This window comes from Caloenas nicobarica, chromosome 2, assembly GCF_036013445.1.
Source record: "Caloenas nicobarica isolate bCalNic1 chromosome 2, bCalNic1.hap1, whole genome shotgun sequence".
NCBI lineage: Eukaryota > Metazoa > Chordata > Aves > Columbiformes > Columbidae > Caloenas > Caloenas nicobarica.
The window spans coordinates 6,673,599-6,697,006 of record NC_088246.1 but is presented as its reverse complement, the minus strand read 5'-3'; the positions used below and the strand labels follow the sequence as shown (position 1 = coordinate 6,697,006).

The 23,408-nt window shown below is 42.8% G+C and overlaps 1 protein-coding gene across 4 annotated transcripts in view; it reads right to left on the bottom strand.

Annotated features, from left to right (window-relative positions):
* Positions 1–23,408, bottom strand: part of LOC135984850 (sodium channel protein type 5 subunit alpha-like) — a 226,460-nt gene that overhangs the window by 16,700 nt on the left and 186,352 nt on the right. For all 4 annotated transcript variants that reach the window (XM_065627523.1, XM_065627522.1, XM_065627521.1 and 1 more), the window contains one exon: positions 5,985–6,107. In XM_065627523.1, the coding sequence (XP_065483595.1) occupies positions 5,985–6,107 (123 nt within the window). The remainder of the gene's footprint in view (positions 1–5,984; positions 6,108–23,408) is intronic.

Genomic DNA, 23,408 nt, shown 5'->3' with positions numbered 1-23,408 from the left:
AAGTCATCATGACCTCTCAGATCCTACTGGATAACAGACTTCAGTAAAACCATCTCCAATAATCATATGATTAATTGGAAATGGCTGGGGTTCATCACAGTGTCTCAAAATAGAGAAAAAAAATTCTGAAATCTTTTACTGAACTCAACCTCTGTAGTTCTTGGGATGTGAACTCTAGCTGCGATAAATTTTGCTTATTTAAATAATAACTGATTGAAACATACTGTACTAAAAGAACTTTGACTTTCTGTTCAGTACACATCATTAAAACAGTGAAGCCATTCTAATTTAACAAAAAAAAAGCATTATTTTTCTCCATGACATCCTCTGCAGCTCCTACAGACCAACCCAGGCAGGGCCGTAAACCCCTGTGTAAAACTATACATTTTCGGAGCGAAGAACACTATGACAAAATGTAGTTTTCCCCTTTCTATGTCAGCAAGGGTTCTCCATATTCACAGCTTTTGGAGATGCTGCCATTGCACACAGCCCAGGCAAAACTGCCCGGCAGCATTGCTGCAGACATGAGCCCCACTACGTGGATTTCTCTCCATCTCTATCTCATGTTTTGGAGACTAAAATCTGATAGGCAGACACTAAGCTCTTCCTCTTCTCCATTTCTGAAACTGAGACAAGGTGATATTGATCCATAAAAATTAAATTTTATTCAATTGTGAATCTGATTATGGAAAATGTCAGCTCTTGTTTTCTCTCGTATTAGTGTCCAATTTTCTGACAAGCTAATAATGCAACATTTGTTTCCCCATAATTTTTTTGCATTGCTGAGGAAGAAAAATACCCGGAAGAGTAAAATGGTTTTCATGCATGTAGAGCAGCAGCTTCATCTACAATATCTACTACAAAATTATGTAGATCTTTCAAAACCCAGATTTATATTTTGTGCATTTATGAATGAAGCTAATTTTCACACAGGAAAAGCTCTTGACCTTTTTTTTTTTTCTGTATAATCTTGTTCCTGATGACTTTTCAGTTTAAGTTTGGTGGGTTTTGTGTGTGTTTTGTTATTGTTGTTTTTGTTTGTTTTTGCTCATTTTATCTTTCAGTTTTGGATGTTAATAAATTTCTAACTTCATTTTAAGACTGAATTCACAGTGTTAACCAAAATGCCACATAATTTCTATATCAAGGGGTTATTTAGATATAGCTTTGGCCCTTGTCAAAGCAGGTTTTGTTTGCTGCTGTATGGAACAATATTTTTGTTCCATTTTAATCCACGCAGCACAAAGCCACTGCACTTATATTAGATTTGCCACTGAACTCAGTTCCCACCCACAAGCCCTGTGACAGGACACAGACATCCAGGTTTCAGCACGGCCGTGCCCGCATCCTGCTTTTTTTCCTCCTGCTGAATTATGTTCAATGGCTTGTAGATAACAAAACACGACATGAGGCTGGAGCAAATCCTGTAACACTTCTCTGAATGAATTATTAACAGGGGGTTTCGTTCTTCTCTCACTGCTTCTGCCCTTACACCAGCAGGACGCCGTTTGGTCTGCTGGAAGGACTCTTGATTTGCACTGAGACACGTGACAAGACTTAAAGGCCTGAATACATAAAGGTAAGTTGTTATCATAAATTCATGTTAAAAGTTCAGCTGCAAACCTTGCCAAGGAAAGAGCTGCGTTTCTGCTGCATCTAGGAACAACAACATATATAGCCATGTAGAAGAAAAGGTTTCATGCCTTTTGATTTACATCAATGCCTTTATAGGTGAAACCATCTTCCAGTTGATCTCTTTAAGCATAGCCTAGAAACTGAGCCACACTTTACACTAATCCACAGGGGTGCAAACCTAGAGCTTGTGGCCCAGGTATAGATTTGGTGGCCTAGCTCTCCTGATCTCACGGGCCACTTTCTCAGCTAAAGCTGATTCAGATTTTAAATCCAGAAATAGACTCGCACAATGCGTTAATCCTCCCTTTGCTACAGCACAGCCCACCAGACTTTCCGCAGTAATGCCAGGCTGTACCTCCTAACCAAGCCTGGGCACACCTTTTGCAAAAACATCTAATTTACAGGGTCAAGATTTCAAATAACAGGCAAAAATTACTATTACTAGATAATCTATTCCTCGTGTCCTTTGCTCTCACTGTTAGAAACAGGTGCTGTGTTTTTAGGCTGGATTTGTTGAACCTGAGGCACTACTTGTCTGCTGTTAGACAATCTTCTATCATCCCTGTCTGCACTGTGTGTGAGTTACCACTGAACATTGCTTTGGGTAATTAAAAACCCAGAACTTTTTTCTAACTGTCATGGTTCCTTCACATTTCTGATTACGCTCATAGATCCCTGCAGAGACTTTCTCATTTTTAATACCCCACTTCCAGCAGTTTCATGGAATTCCAGTATTGAAGCACTGCCCTCTCCCTCTGCTTGCTGAGTTATTTCCCTGCATATTGAGAGATTGTATTAGTCACTTCATTTATCGGACCTTCCCAAAAAGGCTTGTGTCCCGTTGAACAGTCACTCCAACCCCTAAGTCCTTCCCAGCCGCTGTTTTCCAAGAAACATCCCCCAGAGTGACCTACTTTCCTCCTCCCGAGGTGTACCATGCCTGTGGTTTTATTATCATGCATGTTGTATGATTGATCAATTTTTCACTGTGATCCAGATCAGTCCGTATAACTCCTTTATCTGTAATACCACTTAGTACTCTGCTCGCTTTGTGTGTTGTCAGCAAAGATTTTACATTTTCTTCCAGATGCTGTTAAAGTCCAGGTTAAGGACAGTTCTTATTCTGAAGAATCGCTTGCTCTGACACACTCATCACCGAATTTACAGTGTCATCGCTGTTTACAATTACTTTTTGAGATCCACCACCCATTTTAAATTAAACTATTTTGGCCTGGTACAAAGCTCATGTTTTCATCACAGTGATCTGTGGTATCAGATTCTTCTCTGAAATCTGAGGCTATTATATCAGCACAGTTACCGTCATCAGCATAATTTGTAATCAAATCAAAGGACCATATCAGTTTTACAAGAAATATTCCCCTGAAATCATGCTAGCTAGCATTAATTATGCTATTTCTTCCCCGCATTTATCTTGTAGCAGCCTCACCATGACTTTGCCTAGGATCATTTTCACATTAAATGGTGTATCATCATCCCACTCGTCCTTTTGAAATACTCCAACAACCTCCCTTGCTGGGACGAAACTTGCAGGGAAGTGGCACCTCTGAAATAATTCCCTGATGGACAACAAATGAGGAGACATGGGAGATTTCATGATTTGGGACAGGTAGACCTAAGTTAATTTATGCTGGGCTCTAATATGGCCTGGGAAGTGGTGGGTGACACAGGGTGGTGGCATGTGCATGGCACCCCCAGGGTCTACAGTAACTGTCAGATGGGAGACTGGTCTTATTAGAGTATTTTTTTGGGATAGAAGGGCAGGATGGCAATAGTTTAGACTCTTTTTTGCAGACTTCTCATGGGATGGGAGCTGCTGAGATTTGTGTCAAACTCAGACAGGTCCCAGCCGGCTGGAAGACAGGGAAAGGACCAAAGTCTGATGGTAAAAGGTCCTCTTGGTCATTCAAGCACAACTCTTGTGCCTTTGCCTCAGGGCCAGTCATTTCCAAAATTTAGGTATGGTGTCAATGAAGTAAGTCTCTTACTGCAGTATAAATGAGAACTTTCTTGCTCATGTTCTAGCCATGCAGAGATTTTTCAGTTATTCAAGAAAAAGACATTATAATAGAGCAAACTATTATAATTTTCTTACTGTCAGTGTTTGCTTCTCGACATTATCATTATATAATCCATCACTGCGCTAGCAATTTTCCTGTGCATTTTGGAGCATATGAGCTCCTAATAATGAAAGGTCTAACTGTCCCTAGTCGTGTTAAGTGTGGTTAGACAAACTAAAAATAAAATGATTTGATTTTCCAATAGCACGTATTCTCGATTACACTTTATCATGGTTTACAAGCTAATTCACTGCCTCCAATAGCTCAGAAAGACTGAATATATTCCAGCTGCAGCAAAGATACAGGGAACAAAAGGTATGTTGAATCAGGGACCAGGGAGACCTACAAGAATGAGCATGTTAGGAAGGAAATTTGCTGGGCTGATATGTGTGTCTACACCACGTAGGATCCAAGCCATCCTCTTGCTATTCTCAGACAGGGATGCGAATTTTTCAGGCTATTTCTTTCCTATTTTAGCCTCACTTTTCTGATGCGTTGTGCTAGTCTGCCCACTGCTTTTCAGGTTTGAATCCAATTTAGTTAAACCGATGCAAAGTCACGGGTGAACATTGTTATGTCATCTTAGAATACGTTAAAGGGTTTTTGCTTGAACTTGCAAACCCACCAGTAGAAGCTAAGCCTTCATAAGCCAGATTTAAATCGATTTGAGAGAGTCTGCGCACAAATCACTCTGGTAGTTAAACTAGTGCAGCTTTTGCCGATATCAACGTTTGCTCAATTTATGTATGTTTAATAAAGACTTGGAGTGAGGTCATAGAATCATAGAATCATTTTGGTTAGAAAAGACCTTTAAGATCATCGAGTCCAAACATTAACCTAACACTGACAAGTCTACCCCTAATCCATGTCCCTAAGAACTTCATCAGATGACATAGGAGTGAGAGCTTTAATTAATGTCAGTAGTAAAACATCACATTGTGCCAGCTAAGGATCTGCAGCTTTCTTTGTTTTTTGTGAATAATATTTGAAATATTTCCTGTGCTTGCTGAAAAAGAGCGTGGTGAACAAAACAATTCAGTTTTGGGTGCCCAGATGAACAGAGCCTCTTGAATCTTTTTGTCTTAGTACTAACACAGAGGAGAGTGGTCTGCAACTACATTTGTCTGATCTTCATCCACAAAAATAATATGATTTGGACAATCACAAGGTCTGCAGGACAAAGACACAGATCCCCAATTCTGGTCATCCACAGAACAGGCAAAGTATGGGTACGGGGTTTTCATAAGTTGTTCTATCACCGTATTTCCTGGGTTATCTCGACTAAGCTCCTTTGCCTTCGGTCTGTCCTACTACAAGGGTATGGCAATGAGAACAGTGAACTACTAGGAGCTCAGTGCACAAACTACACATTTTGGTCACTGATGACTCAGACAAAGATTTTGTCTACAGGAAAGCTTTACCCTCAGTATACTTCAATATGAAAGCTGTAGCATTTTTTGTTGGCCTAGTAGAGAGATTTGGTGTCATCGGACAATGTTTTATGTGCTTTATCTTGCTACGCAATCTGCACAATTAGCAGTAACCTTGGTTCGTACAGAACACGGTTGCCATCTGCAAGTCATGCATGGTGCAAGGAGTTAAAGTGCTTATCTAAACAATAACTGATTAGTGTACCAGGTAGGCTTAACAAATAAACACGTATGCTGTGTTAATATAGTCACGCCGGCAAAGGAATGAAGAAGGGAAAGAGATGGGTGCGCAAGATGGAGCAACAAACACAAGCTACATGGTTTTAATGTAAATCCTGACATTATGTATTAAAAATGCAACCTGTTCAAAGGAAAAAATTTTATATAATCATTCATTTGCTTTCTCTATCTTTAGCATTTCTAATTTTTGCTTTAATTATTAGTGAAAAACTCCTTAAGAACTTTCCCAGTCAGTCTCATTTTAATACATGTCAAAAGCAAGGAGCAAACTTGTAGCTTGCTTAGTCCCCTGATACATCTTATAACTGAGAGGTAATGGTTAGCCAGATGCTTCCTCAGCCAAAAAACTGGTTTTTTAAAGCACAATATGACAAGTTAGGCAGCAGGATTAGTTTATCATTAAATCCACCAGAGGATGAAGCTCTAATGATACAATTGCAATCAAGACAAAGGAGGGATTTCTGATTTTGTTGTTTTGATACAGCATTATCATCCATTTCCTTTGGCAGACAGAATGAAGACAAAACCATGTGCAACTGTTCCCTGTTACATGCTTGATGTCACACAGTTGAGCTTTGATTGACGCTTTATCTGTTCTTACCCTCATCCCTTCGAATCGTGACAATGCTCTTAAAGGTCGCAGGGCTCGGAGGGTCCTGAGTGATTTAATGGGACCCATCTCAGAGTATCCAAGTGTATTGGCTATGAGGCTTATTAAAGAGACCTGAACGGAGACACAAAGCAAAAATCCAATCTGTTAGTACAGTCCTGCCATTTGCCTTCTCTTCTGACTTTCCTTCCTGAAAAGAAACAGCTGGTTAGTTGGAAACAGTTGGAACAGTGGGGGAAAAAAAAAAGGCGCCTTAAATGGAAACCATTAAATTAGACCAACAAGAAAAAAGGAGATTTTTACATCCACACATACACAGAATTCTTGCCAACTCACAAAACCTTTGTTTCCACTTTAATGAAAACTGTATAGAAAAAGAGACTTTCAAAGATGCTGTTTTTCTTTCAACTAAGCACACAGAAATTCTCTTAATGTCAGGTTGCACAAGGTGGGTGAGAAAAGAGATCACCATTACAAAACCCCCTCTCGATGATGCTCGTGCTGTAGGTTTCCTGTACACTCCTCAAGGTGTGTGTATCTTCCACTATTGAAAATATGATGAGTCACATAACTGTTACAATTTAGGGCTTTCTGGCTAAAAGCCAGATCTAACCACTTCCAGCAGAGATAAAAAATTTTAGCATTACCATTCAGTTACCAATCTTAAACCTACTGATTAGAAACAAGTCTTCTAGATTGCTGATAGACATGACTTTGTACCGTAGACTCTAAAAGAATGATGTGCATGATTCTCTGATTCTGAACTTTTTCACTTTTTCTGGTTTCTGCACAGCCTCTAAGGCAGAAAGAAACTTGACAGGTGTTCAACGTTGAGGTTCATACCTCTTAAAGACTATTTCTGTGAAATAAACTATCCATGTCCAAAACTGGAGAAGGCACGGAGGGGTTCCAATGTTCTTCGTGTTCTCAGAGCTTTTGTAGCTCCCAGCTGGTCAGAAATGCTAATGCCACCAGGCACAGGACTGGAGTCTGGATGAACTGAATGGCAGCGGAGGTTACAGGTCAGATTGAAAAACACACAGAGCAATTGGGTTTTTCATGCTCAAACCTGTGTTCACAGCCTGAATTCTTACTGAGCAGGGAGTGAGACACAAACAGCTCTCCAACACCATAGGTATCCTGCCAATCTGAGTGTATTAAAAAGGGAACCAAAATAAATCACCACTTGTTATAAAATGTTATTTTCTTAGAAGAGAGAGACCTATGCATATTGCTCATCACAGATCCCTTACTCCCGTCTTACTCCGGCTGTTTCACAACCTCAGTTATCATGGTACTGGATTATCTCACACCTACTAATCATAGAATCATTTTGGTTGGAAGAGACCCTCAAGATCATTGAGTCCAATCATTAACCCAACTTTGGCACTAAACCATGTCCTTAAGAACCTCATCTACGCATCTTTTAAACCCCTCCAGGGATGGTGACCCCACCACTGCCCTGGGCAGCCTGTTCCAGTGCTTCACAATATGAGTGTGCAAACTTTGCCTGGAAGGAGTGTGCTTTATTGTCATTTTAAAGATAGAAGGGAAGGCTAAACCTGGGGATTCTTCTACACTATACAAAAAATAGCTGCTTAATATAAAAGGAAATTCTAGGCTCCCCCCCATGAAGATAGCTAGCTCTAGTGGAAAATTTTCCTATATATTTTAGAGTAGAATGATTTTTCCTCTGAACCCCACTGCTGGCTGACCAGCCCAGTTTCACCCAGGAGGTTTGTGATAAAGCTGGATAAGATGAGCCTGGTTCCCTAAGTCACAAGGTAATGTCCTCTATGGAGGGACCTTTCTCCTGAATATGCATTCACATATGTACCAGCGCTGTCTGCACAGCTAAGCATCTTTGTAAATCTTGCTCAATTTGTTAAATTATTTACCTATTGATGGCTTTATTGTGGCATGTGGGTGACAGCAAGCCTAAGGGCAGGAGGTCTCAGAGACACCAGGCCTGGGCTGGACGCAGCGGGATGGATATCTGCCGGGATAAGACAGCCCGGATTGGCGGATGACGAAGCTGACTGTCACATTTTAACATGTCACTCTTTAACACGGTGTGACACAAACTCACCTCCCACGTACAGACCCAGCGGCTGATGTGGAAGGAAGGTCTTAATAAACACTTCCGTGTTTTAGTGGTGAATGTGCTATAAAACCATCGCAGTGGTCAGGCAGACTGGATTCAAGGTCTGATGTCTTAGGACCTTCAGGCACTGGGCAGGTAAAAGTCACCAGTGAAGCCTTTGCTTCCATCTCTAAAAGAGCAGATCTGAACACATGACATGAGCACACCTAAGAAGTTACTTCAGCATTAGTAATGGTATTGGTTTGACATATATTCACTAGTAATGCTTCTTTCACCTAAATCCTGCTCAGTCAATGCTCACAGTTAAAGATGAAAACCTGGGTTTGACTTCAAAACCATTTTAAACTCACCCATGCTTCCAAACCGAGACAGCACCCATTTTCTGTCTTCCCTATTTCTTACCAGCCTTGATTATACCCTGTACTCTGAAGCTGCATTAACATGTATCCAAAGCCTCATCCTCTCATTCCCTCTCCCCATTGACTTAATGTTGCCTAAATAAGGAGAAAGGGCTGAAGGATTTGTCTAATAACAGCAAGCAAATGTGCAGCATACTTCTATACTAAAGCCATTCAACTAAGTCATCCTAAAACTGTAATATAATTGGCACTATTGAGATATCATGATAGGAGTAACACTGTGGCACATACTTCTGTCTTTGGTAGAAAGTTTACTGCAGAAAACAGCCTTAACCCCTCAAAGCCTTGGAGCTCCCTATCCAGAAAGGCTGGAGGTATAAGAAACCCAGCTCTAAGATGGCATGCTCAATGACAGGAACCAAGATCTCTACACTCATACATTTCAAGGGAAACTCATCATCTCTAAAATGAATGTAGAGATTTAAAAGAAAATTAATGAAATACAGAGCACCCAACACCCTTATTTGGTAGCTGTACCCACAACTGAAAGTCGGATCTTCTCAAGGTCTTCAAACTGCCTTGGTTCATGCATTTGTGTGCTTCCTCCCTCATCCCAGATTTATATTCCATAAATTGCCTTTCTCCCAAGGCAAAAGATGTTCTCTTCAAATCCTGGAAGGCCAGACTTCGGATCTGAGCGGGTTACCATTTTCTTTAGAGTGTCTTAAGTGTCACCCTGAAACTCATCACAGGTGCTCTTGTCCTCCTGACACAGATTTACACAGCATTAGATATCTCTTCAGAGGATTAGGACACGAAGCCGTGTAATACTTGGCAATGATTTACAAGGCTGGAGTCAGAGCTGAGCTTAGGACAACTTGTTTAAATGCTCGGCTGTTGGTTTTGAAGGTATATCCGTCAAATTTTATTCATAGGAGATTTACTAACGCAGAGACGGCCATTTGGACTTGATTAAAAGTGACCCGGAAGGCTATTTTTAGGAAAGAAATCAAGCAGTTTTCAAAATCGGTGCTGACTGCCCCACATAACCACAGCAAGAGGTGAAGTCAGCTGTTTCTGTTACTTTTTTTTCCTGTTACAAGGCTGTGCAGCCCAGAGCTGCTCTAAGGTTCTGCTTTGTGCTCTGCCTGGTATCAAAAACTTGCTGGCACCCAGAAAACACCTCCAGGCTCAAAATAACCTCCAGATTCTTAATATGGCACACATTTCCAATCTTTTCTCTTTGCGAATAGTTTTTTAGGTTTTTCAGAAAAAAAATACCCCTGGAGACCAGGCAGCACTGGAACATTGTGGAAAGCAGGTGAATCCTAAGGATTCCTAAGAAGCTTTCAGAGGTTTCCATCTAAACCTTCCTTATCCTTAACTTAATCAAGTAATAATGTCCTCTGTATTAGCTCTGCACTGTTCCTTATCCCCTTGACTTGCTGTTTAGTTGGTGCCTCTGAAGTCGCCAGCATGATGTCAATCACTGCAATTTGCCATCGAGCGTGAACCCCCGTGTACAATCTGGCCAGCGATGGGGGTCCCTAAGGTGGGGAGTGATCCTCACGAATCAGTGTAGTCAATCCTGCCTCCACGGACATTAACGGCAAAATTCTCACCAATCGCACGGGTCAGGATTTCGTTCACGCGGCAGCTCTTCCCTTTTGCTTTCCTCAGATCACCTCAGCGCAGCCCCAAAAGAGCTCAGCCGTAGCGCTGTCAGAGACTTGCCAAAATTTATTCCACCCTGAAAGAGTGGAAACCCTGAAACAGTCAGGACTTGGTGCCCAGCTCAATGGTAGAATTTCCCAGCAAAGCCACACTGATGTTACCCACACACCTCCCCTTCTTCTTGCCATTGTAGACAGGCAGGGAGTGTCGAGCTCTCTCTGATCCTGGCATTTAGAGAAGTTTGTTGCCCCTGTTCCTTACTTTCTTTGCCCAGAAATAGTTTTTCTATAAATTTATATTTATCCATATATACCTAGATTCATCTATATATCTATATAGATAATATCTATAAAATATTCTATCTATATACTTGCATTTCTGTATGTCTATATTCCTACATATTCCTACATGCAAGTTTATCTATATAGATTTTACAGAGGTTTGTATGGCAGCTGGGTAAAGGGAGAGATAAAGGAACCCTGCAGCTTTCATTTTAGCTTTTTCCCATGTTATGCTCTGGAAAAAAACGAGATATTTTACATCTTGTGAATGCATTGAGCACTAGAGATCCCAGCCATGGGGATTACCAGGCCTGTGGCTGGTGTTCTGAAACCTCCTGTCATCTATGTGGCTTAGTGGCATTAGCGGCTCGGGTCTAGAGCGCTCCATTGTAAGATATTCATATGTGTTTCCAGGGCAAAATCAAGAAGAACCAACGAATTTAGATGACTAGAACACAGGCAACGATCTCTGAAGAGACGACAGCCCCACTGATAACTGTTCAAGGTTATTGCCTAATATGTTCTAATGAGATTAATGGCTGAATTTCTGAATTATTTTGACAATCCACCACTAGATTATATTTGACAAAAGAAAGAATGTCTTCTCCAGGCAACAGGACTTTTTTTTTCAGTAACTGCCACTTTTTTGTTTTACTAGTGGAAGATTGTCACTCTTGAGATGAGAAATACGACTCATTTATTTGTACTCGGGTGGCACCCATCTAGTGTGAGGTTCCCAGTGTGCTCACATGGGTGCTCACAGTAATTCATCAGTTAAGAGATACACAGCATTTTTTAACAATTAAAATTGCTCACGATGAACACACAGGGATAAAGTTATACAACAAGTATATATGTCTTCGTTATCTGACAGTGACTTCAGAAATCCGTGTTGTAAACCAATAGAAACCCCAGTAAAGCTGTCAGAAGAGATTTTTAAGGCTGCAGAAAAACGGTTGTAAAGTAGGAAGTGCAATAATGCAGCTTCCTTTCAGTACACACAGGGGAAATGGTCTTTAATCAAAAGATCACAGACTCTTTTCACAGAATCACAGAATCACAGAATCACAGAATGTTAGGGATTGGAAGGGACCTCGAAAGATCATCTAGTCCAATCCCCCTGCCAGAGCAGGAACCCCTAGGTGAGGTTACACAGGAAGGCGTCCAGGCGGGTTTTGAATGTCTCCAGAGAAGGAGAATCCACAACCCCCCTGGGCAGCCTGTTCCAGTGTTCTGTCACCCTCACTGAGAAGAAGTTTCTTCTCACATTTAAGTGGAACCTCTTGTGTTCCAGCTTGAACCCATTACCCCTTGTCTTACTGTTGGTTGTCACCGAGAAGAGCCTGGCTCCATCCTCGTGACACTCACCCTTTATATATTTATAAACATTGATGAGGTCACCCCTCAGTCTCCTCTTCTCCAAGCTAAAGAGACCCAGCTCCCTCAGCCTTTCCTCATAAGGGAGATGCTCCACTCCCTTCATCATCTTCGTGGCCCTGCGCTGGACTCTCTCCAGCAGTTCCCTGTCCTTCTTGAACTGAGGGGCCCAGAACTGGACACAATATTCCAGATGAGGTCTCACCAGGGCGGAGTAGAGGGGAAGGAGAACCTCTCTGGACCTACTAACCACCCCCCTTCTAATACACCCCAGGATGCCATTGGCCTTCTTGGCCACAAGGGCACAGTGCTGGCTCATGGTCATCCTGCTGTCCACCAGGACCCCCAGGTCCCTTTCCCCTACACTGCTCTCTAATAGGTCATTCCCCAACCTGTACTGGAACCTGGGGTTGTTCCTGCCCAGATGCAAGACTCTACATTTCCCCTTGTTATATTTCATTAAATTTTTCCCCGCCCAACTCTCCAGCCTGTCCAGATCTCGCTGGATGGCAGCACAGCCTTCTGGCGTGTCAGCCACTCCTCCCAGCTTGGTGTCATCAGCAAACTTGCTGATAGTACACTCAATTCCCTCATCCAAGTCATTGATGAATATATTGAACAGTATTGGTCCCAGAACTGACCCTTGAGGCACTCCACTAGATACAGGCCTCCAACCAGACTCCGCCCCATTGATCACAACTCTCTGGCTTCTCTCCTTCAGCCAGTTTGCAGTCCACCTCACTACCCGATCATCCAGTCCACACTTCCTCAGTTTTGCCGTGAGGATGCTGTGGGAGACGGTGTCAAATGCTTTGCTGAAGTCAAGGTAGACCACATCCACTGCTCTGCCATCGTCAATCCACCTTGTTACGTCTTCATAAAAGGCTATGAGGTTGGTCAAACACGACTTCCCCTTGGTGAAGCCATGTTGACTGTCCCTGATGACCCTCTTATCCTTGATATGTCTTAAGATGGCACCAAGGATAAGGTGTTCCATCACTTTCCCAGGGATGGAGGTGAGGCTGACCGGTCTATAGTTGCCCGGGTCCTCTTTCTTGCCCTTTTTGAAGACCGGAGTGACATTTGCTTTCCTCCAGTCCTCAGGCACCTCTCCCGTTTCCCAAGACTTGGCAAAGATGATGGAGAGCGGTCCAGCAATGACTTCAGCCAGCTCCCTCAGCACCCGTGGGTGCATCCCATCTGGACCCATGGATTTATGGATGTCCAGATTGCTTAATTGCTCCCTAACCCAGTCCTCATCAACTGAGGCAGACTCCTCCATTGCCCTGCCTTCCTCTGGGGCCTCAGGGGTACGGGGCTCCTCAGGACAGCCTCCGGCAGAGTAGACAGACACAAAGAAGGCATTCAGTAATTCTGCCTTCTCTGTATCTTCTGTCACCAGGGCACCCACCCCGTTCATCAGTGGGCCTACATTGCCTCTGGTGTTAGTTTTATCTGCCATGTATTTGAAGAACCTCTTCCTGTTGTCCTTGACCCCTCTCGCCAGGTTTAACTCTAAGGAGGCCTTCGCTTTCCTAGTTGCCTCCCTACATCCTCTGACAACAGCCTTATATTCTTCCCTTATATTCTTCCCATTCTTTTCCACAAGGAGCTGTTGCATTTATAACTGTAGTGGGGTCCCTTCCTATATGCATACATCTTAAAAGCATATCAGTAGCATCCACAGGCTCCCAGGCCATGAAATTATGCTGGCGGCAGTAATCCAAAGGGCACAGTTTTGGGGCAGCGCTTCACCTCATGCTGACAGCGTTTCTGGTAGCAAGGAGGTGGGTTTGAGCCAGAATTGGGGCTGTTCCTCTCCTTTTTGTGTTTCTTTCCACCAGCCTAAAAGCACATAACTCCAGAGAACCAGTGAGCATCCACTGGACTGAGCTGGAAGCAGACCTGAGCAGCACCATTCCAAGGCAGATGCTGCTCGGCATCGACAACATTTTTGAATTAACCCCAGATTTCCACTGAGATGAATTAACGGCAGAGCCCAGAGGACAAGAAGCTCTGCCTGGGAAATGGTAAAAATCCTCCTTGGCTGGTCATATAAATCCTAAAACCCATGAGAAAAATGAGAACAGCTACTAAATGTCTGCCTGCTGCAGCAGACAGCTGTGAGCGATACCCTGCAAACTGCTGTCTCGGGGAGAAGAGGAGACCTCCTTCCCAGTTTGGGCAACAGCATATGCTTTATGCAGCTAGGGATTTCACCAAATTAACCTGCTTGTTCAAATTGGAGGGGAGGGAGGCGGGGAAAAAAAAAGGATATTTGAAAAGGAACACAGCAGCTGGGTTGAAAGCTCTGGCCACTTATTTAAATAAGCAGTTTCTGCTAATGCAGGTCCCCGGTGCTTTCAAAAAGCTTTTTGTGTGCCCCAGGAACAACTGTCTCCCCCTCTCTAACTGTACTTTTTTGAAAAAAAAAAAAAAAAAGTACAAGAAAGAGAGCTTGGATTACTGTGGGTGCCTCTTTTCGATCCAGTCTGGTTTCTCCTGTCCATTGCTGCCAAGGACAGCGTTACCCAAAGAGCAGACCTGCACAGCCGCAGCAGCAGCCCGGCGTCTGTAAAAGCCAGGCCTGTGGTCCCAAGTTGCTCCCTTGATTTGAAAAGGAACAAAATTAGGTCTACATCCCAAATGCAATCTGGAAAAACTACAGGGAAAGCGGAATCTGCAAATAAATTGAAATACATGGAACTTATTGCCGCTCTGAAATACTGTTGGGTGAAAAGGACTGGTAAGAAGGTTAGTATTCCCTTTAGCATCTACCATTTCTGAGCAGAGGTTCATAATAACGTTATTTTTAAAAAATATCTCTTTACCCTTTCACTCTGACATTGTATTTTCTGCCACATAGATGCCTCACTGTATGATTGCACCTGCCAATCCAGAAATTGTATGTTATGAATGAAGGGCATAAAGTTAAAGGAAAGTCTTAAAATCAGGACACCAGAGAGAGACTAAGGTGACCTAAACCAGATTCCCACCTCTGCTATCTATTTCCTTGAATCACAACCCTCACGTTCAGGTAAAGACTACGAGCTGCTCTGGAGTTAATTCATGGCATGGAGATGAAAGCGCGTCTGCAAACGAGTTAATGAAGAGCTTCCCTCACCAGCAGCCGAGTTCATTACTGCTTGTGGAGTGCTCTCGTGTATTATAATATGATGGGCTACACGAGTGACTGGATTAATTATAAACAAAAATTATCTCCTGGAAAGCCTGATGCTACTTCTTATAACTCAGGTTAAAAAATACTTTTACATCATCTACTTTTTTTTTTCCTAGGACATTTCCTCTTCCTTGTTTATTTATTTATTTATTTATTTCCCCCATCTAATACTCAAACTAAGGCTGTGAAATTCTGTTAGTATTCCATCTTCTCAGCTTGTTCCCTGGTCCTCATGTCCATGCTTTTTGAGGTGGTGTTTCCTTTTCAGAGGGCAGCCTTGATGCAAACAGCATGTGCCACTCCTGTTGGCTTAAATGCTTTTGAATAAATCATTCCTGCATCCTAATTGCTTCCTGGCAGTTTCCAGAGGAACCTCTTTACGTCTTGCTGTTCTCTTAATCTGTCACCTCCTTTACACCTGCTCAGGCTTTTCTAACAACTCCAGTCAAATCCCAAGGCAGTTGGCTGCGAGTCAAGAATTAAACCTCAGCTAATTTCTGAGGGTGAGTCGAACAACCTGCTGCCAGCGAGACGGCAAGCTGACTTATTGATTTGCAGTTTTCCCACCCCTCCCTTTCCAAATGGATTTTCAGCCTGTCTCAATTCACCTTTTCACTGCAAACAGACACCTTTGCCAGACCTCCGGGTCCCGCTTATCAGCTCTGGGTAGGGATGGCAGAAGGATTCCTGTGACTTTTGGGGAACGTGTGACACTCCGTGATCAGCCAAATCTTGGCCAAGACCCAAAGTCTTTCTCCTTGTTGCAGCAGCGGTGGCTGTGCGGGTGCAGCTGCCTTGAAAAGTCTGGTATTTCTACCGAGATTTAGAGCAAAAGGATTTCTTCATCATCAGCTACGTTCTGCTTCTCATCCAAACGCTGTGAGGAGATACCCTTGATTTAGGGCAGGTGAAGAGGAAAGATATTGTAGCCTTAAAAAGATCTCCAAACCCAATGCACAATTCATCCCAGGGTACCTTCTTGATGCTGAACGCTGTCGTCAAGAGTAGATGGGAATATGCTTGATTATTATTTATTATTTGAAGGTAGCGTTATAATGCCAGGGGTCCACATAGTGATTATTGAGAGCACATTTCCCTGAGGGCTCAGCCCCATCGACTCTGCCCCTGTTTGGTTTCCGCAAGGTGCTGTTCTGGATTGGGTCAATTCCCTAGAGCATTTACTTAATCAGATGTTCCCAATCAATATGAAAAATACCAAGTGGATGTGGGAAATATGACAGCCTTAGCCTGAAAATCATCTCTGTTTAGTTGGATTTTTGAAGCTGAGTCGATCCTGGTATTGTATTGAATGTGCTAGGATGGAGAGGGACTCTGAATAATTATAGGTTCCGCGATTTCTGCCAGAAAGGACAATAGTACAAGTAGGAGTCCTACATACTACAAGTGCTCATCTTCATTTGCCTTAGCACAAAGCAGACCAAAGCCAGTCACACCAGGGTAAGAGGCCAGCACAAAGCCTCTGCACCACTGGGGCAGAGCTTTCAAGTTTCATCCCAATTCCTTTGATCTCTCACTCCCCTAACAAAGAAGCCCTGACCCCTCTACAGGCTATATCACTCCCTTCACTTCTTTCTTCCTCCTTCCACCAGTCTCTTGAGCAGCACATGGGCATCCTGGACAGAGCTACAAGGGTGGTGGGAAGAGGTTTTGCCATCTGCAACAGTTGGGTTTGCAAAGGTGCTGGTCATGAGGCAGAGGAATCATAGAATAGTTTGGGTTGGAAGGGACCTTCAAAGCCCATCCAGTGCCACCCCTGCCATGAGCAGGGACATCTGCACCAGCTCAGGTTGCTCAGAGCCCCGTCCAGCCTGGCCTGGGATGTCTCCAGGGATGGGGCATCCACCACCTCTCTGGGCAACCTGAGACAGGGTCTCACCACCCTCAGTGTAAAAAATCTCTTTTTCATGTCTAGCCTGAATCTCCCCTCCTTTAGTTCAAAACCATTACCCCAGGAATCGTAGGACAACCCTTCTCTGTCCTTGCAGAGAGTGTGGGACTCTGTCTCCACTGTTAAATAGAGTCTACATCTCTGTCCCAGCTCTGGTCCTCCATGCAAAGAAGAACATCTCTGTATAAGGAATTTGGCTGCTCCGCTCACAGCAATGGAAAGAGTCAAGCAAGCTACATGCCAGAGCTCAAGGTTTTATTCATTATTTTCCTTCCAAGCATATTCTACTAAAAAGGGACATTGAAATGTGCTCCGTCATCAAATAACTTCAATAAATAAAAATGGTTGGTAAACCTAGTTCAGCACAATCCAAGTTGAGAAGGGTTTTTTACATCACTTTCAAAAGTTGAAATTCTCCCTCAGTAATTGAAATTCAGTAATTGCTGTAATTCTTCATATTGAAACTGTTTAACAAGGTGTAGGCAGGCAATGAGCTACTTACTGCTGGACTTTTCCCCTCACCTTCATTTACTGTCCCTTTTCCTCCAGCTCCAGCATGTTTTGTCCTGCTGTGCCTTGTCTGAAACTGAGCTTGCGTTTCCTCTTGGCAAAGCCCAGTTGCTCCTTTTAGCATCTATGCGGTAACTAACATGAGGTGCAAACCAAGATAAGACAAGACATTTGGATGTTTTTGCATGTGTTATGTTGAGATAAAGCATGGGGAGGCAGAGGGGAGATTTACAGCCTCCACTGACCTGCTAACACACAGTAAAACCACTTATCATCATGTGGATTTTTCTTCCACTTATCCTGAATTAGGCAACATGTATTAAATGAGGGTTTTGAGTTTTTTCTTTCTTTTCCACAAATCAGGCTACCTGGCTTCCTGAGAGGGATTCTCTTTCCTATTACTTCTCTGAGAGGTTTATGCCATCGGCACAGGCCCAGAAGAATGTGCACTGAAAATCTTCAAAAATCCCACACGAGCATTTGCTTTGAGGAACTGGAAGAAAACTAGCCAAAAAACGAGCTCTGAATTAATAGTACCCTGTTGTAACCTGTGGATTTTTGATAACTTGCAGAGAGCACTACTAAATTCACTCATAAGATGCTTCTCCAAGTGACAAGCCATATTATTTTTACTTTGCCTTGGCTGTATTTTTGTCATTCGGTTCCTGTGCACTTTTCTGAACAGAAACTAGACAAAATTCGCATGCTTTTAGGATAATTTCCCAAGAATACAAATTGGATTTCAGTGCTGTTTGAGAACAACTCATTACAGCAGATTGTGTAATTACTGGTAAAGCAAACAGAAATCACCTTGCTAATCAACAGGGAATACAGATGGAAAAAACAATTAGCATAATCATAAGCCATCAATATTTACTTCACACAGCAAGTTTTTAATTGTCAGTTAAAGACAATCCAACACAAAGGCATAATTTAATTCAATTCCATTTTTAACTGGGGTTGGAAAGACTGTTTTAAATTGCTCATCTCAAACTCAAATATTATTATCTGCTTTTTAACTCGTCTAGCAGTGAAGTGTCCAAAGCAGAAATCTTAGAGCTTTCCAGGAAACTCTCTTGGAAAACCTAATATCTGTATTTTTTAAGCATTCATTGAGAGTGATGATGCATTTAATGACTGAACATCCATGAGCAGTTCTCAAAGAACCAACAGGAAATTTGGCAGCGAACAGGAAATTTGGCAAGCTGCTCCATGGGGAAAACGGACCTCTAGGTACAAACTCAGCAGCTCCAGGCAAACAGCAGAAACATGTTCTGTTATAACCATTCACAAGAGGTACGTTGGGGGAAACCTACGTATTATTCTACTTCCATAAAAGCATCTACAAGATCCTGCCTGCTGGACTTGTTGAATAACTCATCTGAGATGTCTGGTCTCCAAATCCTTTGCTGAGCCTTGGTTGAACTATTTTGCAGACAGGTATGTTGCTTAAAGCTGTTGTGAGTCCCTGCCTCCAGGGCCACAGAGGTGGATGGAAAAACCTTTCTCCGTGGTGACTCAGCTGGAGAGAAACTGGCAGGGGCATCAGGACAAAAATTGAGAACTCAAGATGACCGTCCCCTCCTCGCTGCAGGATGTACTGTTAGGGCCCATTGCTGGAGATGGCTGAAAGGGAAGGAGGCTGCCAGCATCTTTAAAAGAGCAATTGCTTAAAAAAATAGTTTTCACAATTATCAAATCTTGAAAGATGAGACAATACTAGAGAGAACCTCACCTCCCTTCATCACAAGTCAGTAAACGACAATCAGTTTTTATTAAGCCTGGATTGGGACTAACTTTTGGTCAATTAAATTGAATCCAAAAGCTGCAATGAAGGATTTGTGGTAATGGACTTTTATAAGCAGATGACATTAGTGCCCGCTTAAGAGGATTTTTCTGTGTATGCCACATGCAATGAAATTGGCTGTGACTTTTTTTCCTGAGCGTTCTTACTAATGAGTTAGAGACTTTACATCCCTTTCCCGAGAGCTTTCTCATGACAGCTTCTGTAGGGTACCGGTCTCTCCCCTCTGCCTTCAATGCATGATCAGCAAGCGAAGAAGCTGTTGACTGCAACACCTCCAATCTTTAAATGATGCTAAGCTCCAGATCGATGCCTTTCCCGAACTGACCACTGCGATGGAATAATCCACCCGCTGTCAGCAGAGACTGGGACATAGCTCAGGATTAATTGGCTGAAGCTCAAACTAGATAAGCTCAAGATAATGTTTATAGGTCAGAAGAAACAATTGAAAGGAACATCAAACACAACACCAGCATGCACGACTGGTGGAGTTTATCTGTCTCTTGTTTTAAAACCCTGTTGCAGGACACGCCTGGTCGAAAGCAGCTTTCATAAACATTCATTTTGAATGCCATGTGCCTCCATCTCTGGCCAAGTTCAGGCTCTTGGTTTAATCTGCTTTGTACGGAGAGGTTTTGATCGCATGAATGCTTGGAAAATATCTATTATTTGTGAAAATATTTGCCTGTGCATCCTAGCAAACCACTCCTGAAGGTGATATTGACATCTGTCTACACGTCAGACACACTGCACTCTCTGCTTTTCCCTAATTTTAAAAGAGTCATGGACTGACTGCCTAGCACTCCAATTCATGTGCATAGAGAAGATATAGTTGCAGTGTAGAGAGGGGTTACTTTTAGCAGTATACTTGCTATTCACAGGGAGGTATCGTATAGATGTACGTTAATGCTTTTTGTTCGGTATATCCAAGGCTCAACAGACATCTAAGGCATCTTTTCCAGGTGCCCTCAGTTGAAATGTATTTTGTGGTTTGATTTCTCTCAAAGAAATCCATTGCGGCATTGTTGATACGACTTTATTGTATTGAAATGTATTTAAAAGCACTCTCTTATGGCTTTGCTACGCTAACACACTTCTATGAGATGCAGAGAAGCCCATAATGAGAGATCATCCTTTAGGGACTCTACATCCAGCAAAAATAGCTCTCAGTGTGTGGGTTACTGTGCATTTTGATGTTCAGGCTTTGCAAGACAGAATTTTCATTGGTAACCCACAATTGTGAGAAGGAGCCTTTGCTGTTCCACGGGCCAAAATCAGTGTCAAAGGTCTATCACAAAGCAGGGTAAGTACAAAAAAACGAAACAAACAAACAAACAAAATCTGCAGCAATTTGCTCATACCCTCTCTGGGTTCACTTCCGTTTAGAAATAGTGAATACTTGCAAATTTGAGCTAGTTTTATGAATTATTCACAACAGAAAAAGGATTCTGAGTTGCATTTGTGCAATGAGAAAACACAGATGATAGATGGTTTTGCATGTCCAATAAAAAAATCAACCATCGCAGCTTGAATTTTGAGTACTAATACCAAACTCCTAATGAATAATTTGCAGATCAGGAATTTTTAAGTGAATAATTTTAAACAAATAAATTTGACAAAATCAGACAAGTGGTTCATCTGCTTCTTTTGGAGCAGCTAATTCACCCATTCACTCCCTTCTGCAGCTCAGTTGCAGTGATTTGGTTCTCAAAGGACCAAAAAGAAAATGTAAATTGAAGCAAAAAGTTTACTGGAACAAAAGAAAGCATGTCACTTTGACAATTCAGAGTGGCAGGGTGCGTGAGCAATAGGGTAGGAGAAGATCATCTGCTAAACCCACTGAAAATACAGTAGTGGGTTCTCATAATCCGCATTGGGAATGGGAAATGACTTTGAAGAAAAGAGTGGGGCATAGGGAAAAGCTTTAGTCATCGAGAACACTCAAGGGCAAGTGATTTCCTAGAGTCAGTTAATAAGTAAAATAACTCAAGGATGGAGCAACTTTTTGGCAAGATTGGGAGCCTGCAAAAACAACATTTAAATGTGGGTTAAGAAAATAAAAATCTCTAGGTCATTAAGAAGTCTCTGGGGTGGATTTGCTGGGGATAAGGGGAGTCCCAGGGGCTTCTTGTCCCCTTTCCCCATGACATTGTTTTATGTCATACGTGCTCGGGATGTGTGGCAGGGGAGGTGAAGCCCCTTTCCCCAGCCCACCTATGGCTGCTTCTGAAATCCATCATCATACTCACAAACTTCACCATTAAAAAGCAAAGGTAGCTTAATTTGGGGGTTACACACTGACTTTGCATTCTCAAGTAGCTCCTGTTCCAAGGGGGTTTTTCACATGCAGGATAGGATTTAGCTTAGTTTCTGCTTTACTCTCTTTGCTATTAATTACATGTCATGCTATAAAGCACGTATTTCTAACAAGTGTGGAACTCGTTTTGAACTGTAAATGATGCAGCAGTGCTCCAAACTGTTTCACTGAATTCATAGTGCAATCTCTCGTTCCTATCAGGAAGACCCCTGCTTACAGTTGTGACAATATTTGTCCCTCATCCAGTCCTTCCAGTCTTCAGAAACTTATTCAAACAATAACTCCAATAACAAATACCTGGAAGCCAATATCATACTTTAGGGGAGTCCTATTAGTCCCATTTTACAGACTGAGAAACCAGGAAAGAAAAGCTATGTCACTCGACCTAAACCACAGGGAGCACGGTTTTCAGGGTTGGGCTGTAACTTAGGAACCAGTGGTTTCCAATTTTGCGGTTAGATAATTAAAACAGGCCTTCCTCTTCTGTTGAAGCTGATCTGTGAAAAATGAGTGCCTTCCCTTTAAGAGGTTTCCAAGTATGTATGCAAAGAAGAATTTATGACTTACAATTTATGTGAAGAACTTCCTTGTCATAAATCAATTTATTAAAGCTCTGGAGAAGCTTCCAAAGGCTCTGATCCAGCAGTGCACTTAAGACATGTCCATAACTTCAAACAAGTAAATTGTCCCATTGAAGTGCTTTCCTGGACTAGGGCCAAAGAAAGTGTAGCTCTCCCCTGAGTCAAGGTTCAGATGTAAAACGGGGAAAAATAATTTATCAAAAGTTTAAAAAGTTACAGTCATGGCAGAGCTCTGCCAGCCTTCCACATTAATACCTCAAGCTTATAAGAAATGGCCTCAGGGAGATAACTGCCTCCTTAGTAATAGGCTGTGATGAAATGTTAAACCCCATCTGGAGGATGGGGCTTGTCCTGGCTTTTGGCTGGCTTGTGTTTTGCTGGCTTTTCCTGAATTTGACAGATCCCACATCCAGGCAATGTGAAACTTCGGAGGGGACACGCCTGGTACCAGCAACACTCAGAATCACAGAATGACTGGGGTGGGAAGGGACCTCTGGAGATCATCCAGTCCAACCCACCTGCTAACGCAGGGTCACCAGAGCAGATCACACAGGAATGTGTCCAGGTGGGTTTGAATGTCTCCAGAGAAGGAGACTCCACAGCCTCTCTGGGCAGCCTGGTCCAGGGCTCTGGCACCTCAAAGTCAATAAATTTCTCCTCATATTCAGATGGAACCTCCTGTGTTTCAGTCTGTGCCCGTTGCCCCTCATCCTGTCGTTGGGCACCACTGAAAAGAGTCTGGTCCATCCTCTTGACACCCAGCCTTGAGATATTTATCAGCAACCCCTCTCAGCTTCTCTTCTCCAGGCTGAAGAGACCCAGCTCTCTCAGTCTTTCCTGATAAGAAAGATGCTCCAGACTCCTCGTCGTCTTGTAGCTCTCTGCTGGACACTCTTGACGCTCCTGAGGCATGAGCTCCCTTTTGTTCATCCATTTTTAAGAACTACTCTCACAGAAGAACTAAGCATTGTGATATTTCAAGGATTTATTTTGTAAGGTTTTGTAATAGAGAAATCACTTGGACAAGAGGACTATTCACACCTTCTTCTGGACTCCTTCACTGATAAATACTTGGGAGACAGGACTGAACATACTGTTACGTGCCGCTGGCAGCCTTGCTGGGAAACTCCGCCAAGGACAGCTTCTCTAATCTGCTGAACGACTTGTGTGTCGAGGTCATGTGCGGAGCAGTTGGGGGAAACCAGACCTCATGCTAGCCGTGAGTGTGGAAGGAGATGTGAAATGCTAAAAGAAAGAGCGAGTTCCTCAGGACAGGAAGGGAATGTGACTCAAATTAGCAGGGTGACACCTCTGCGTA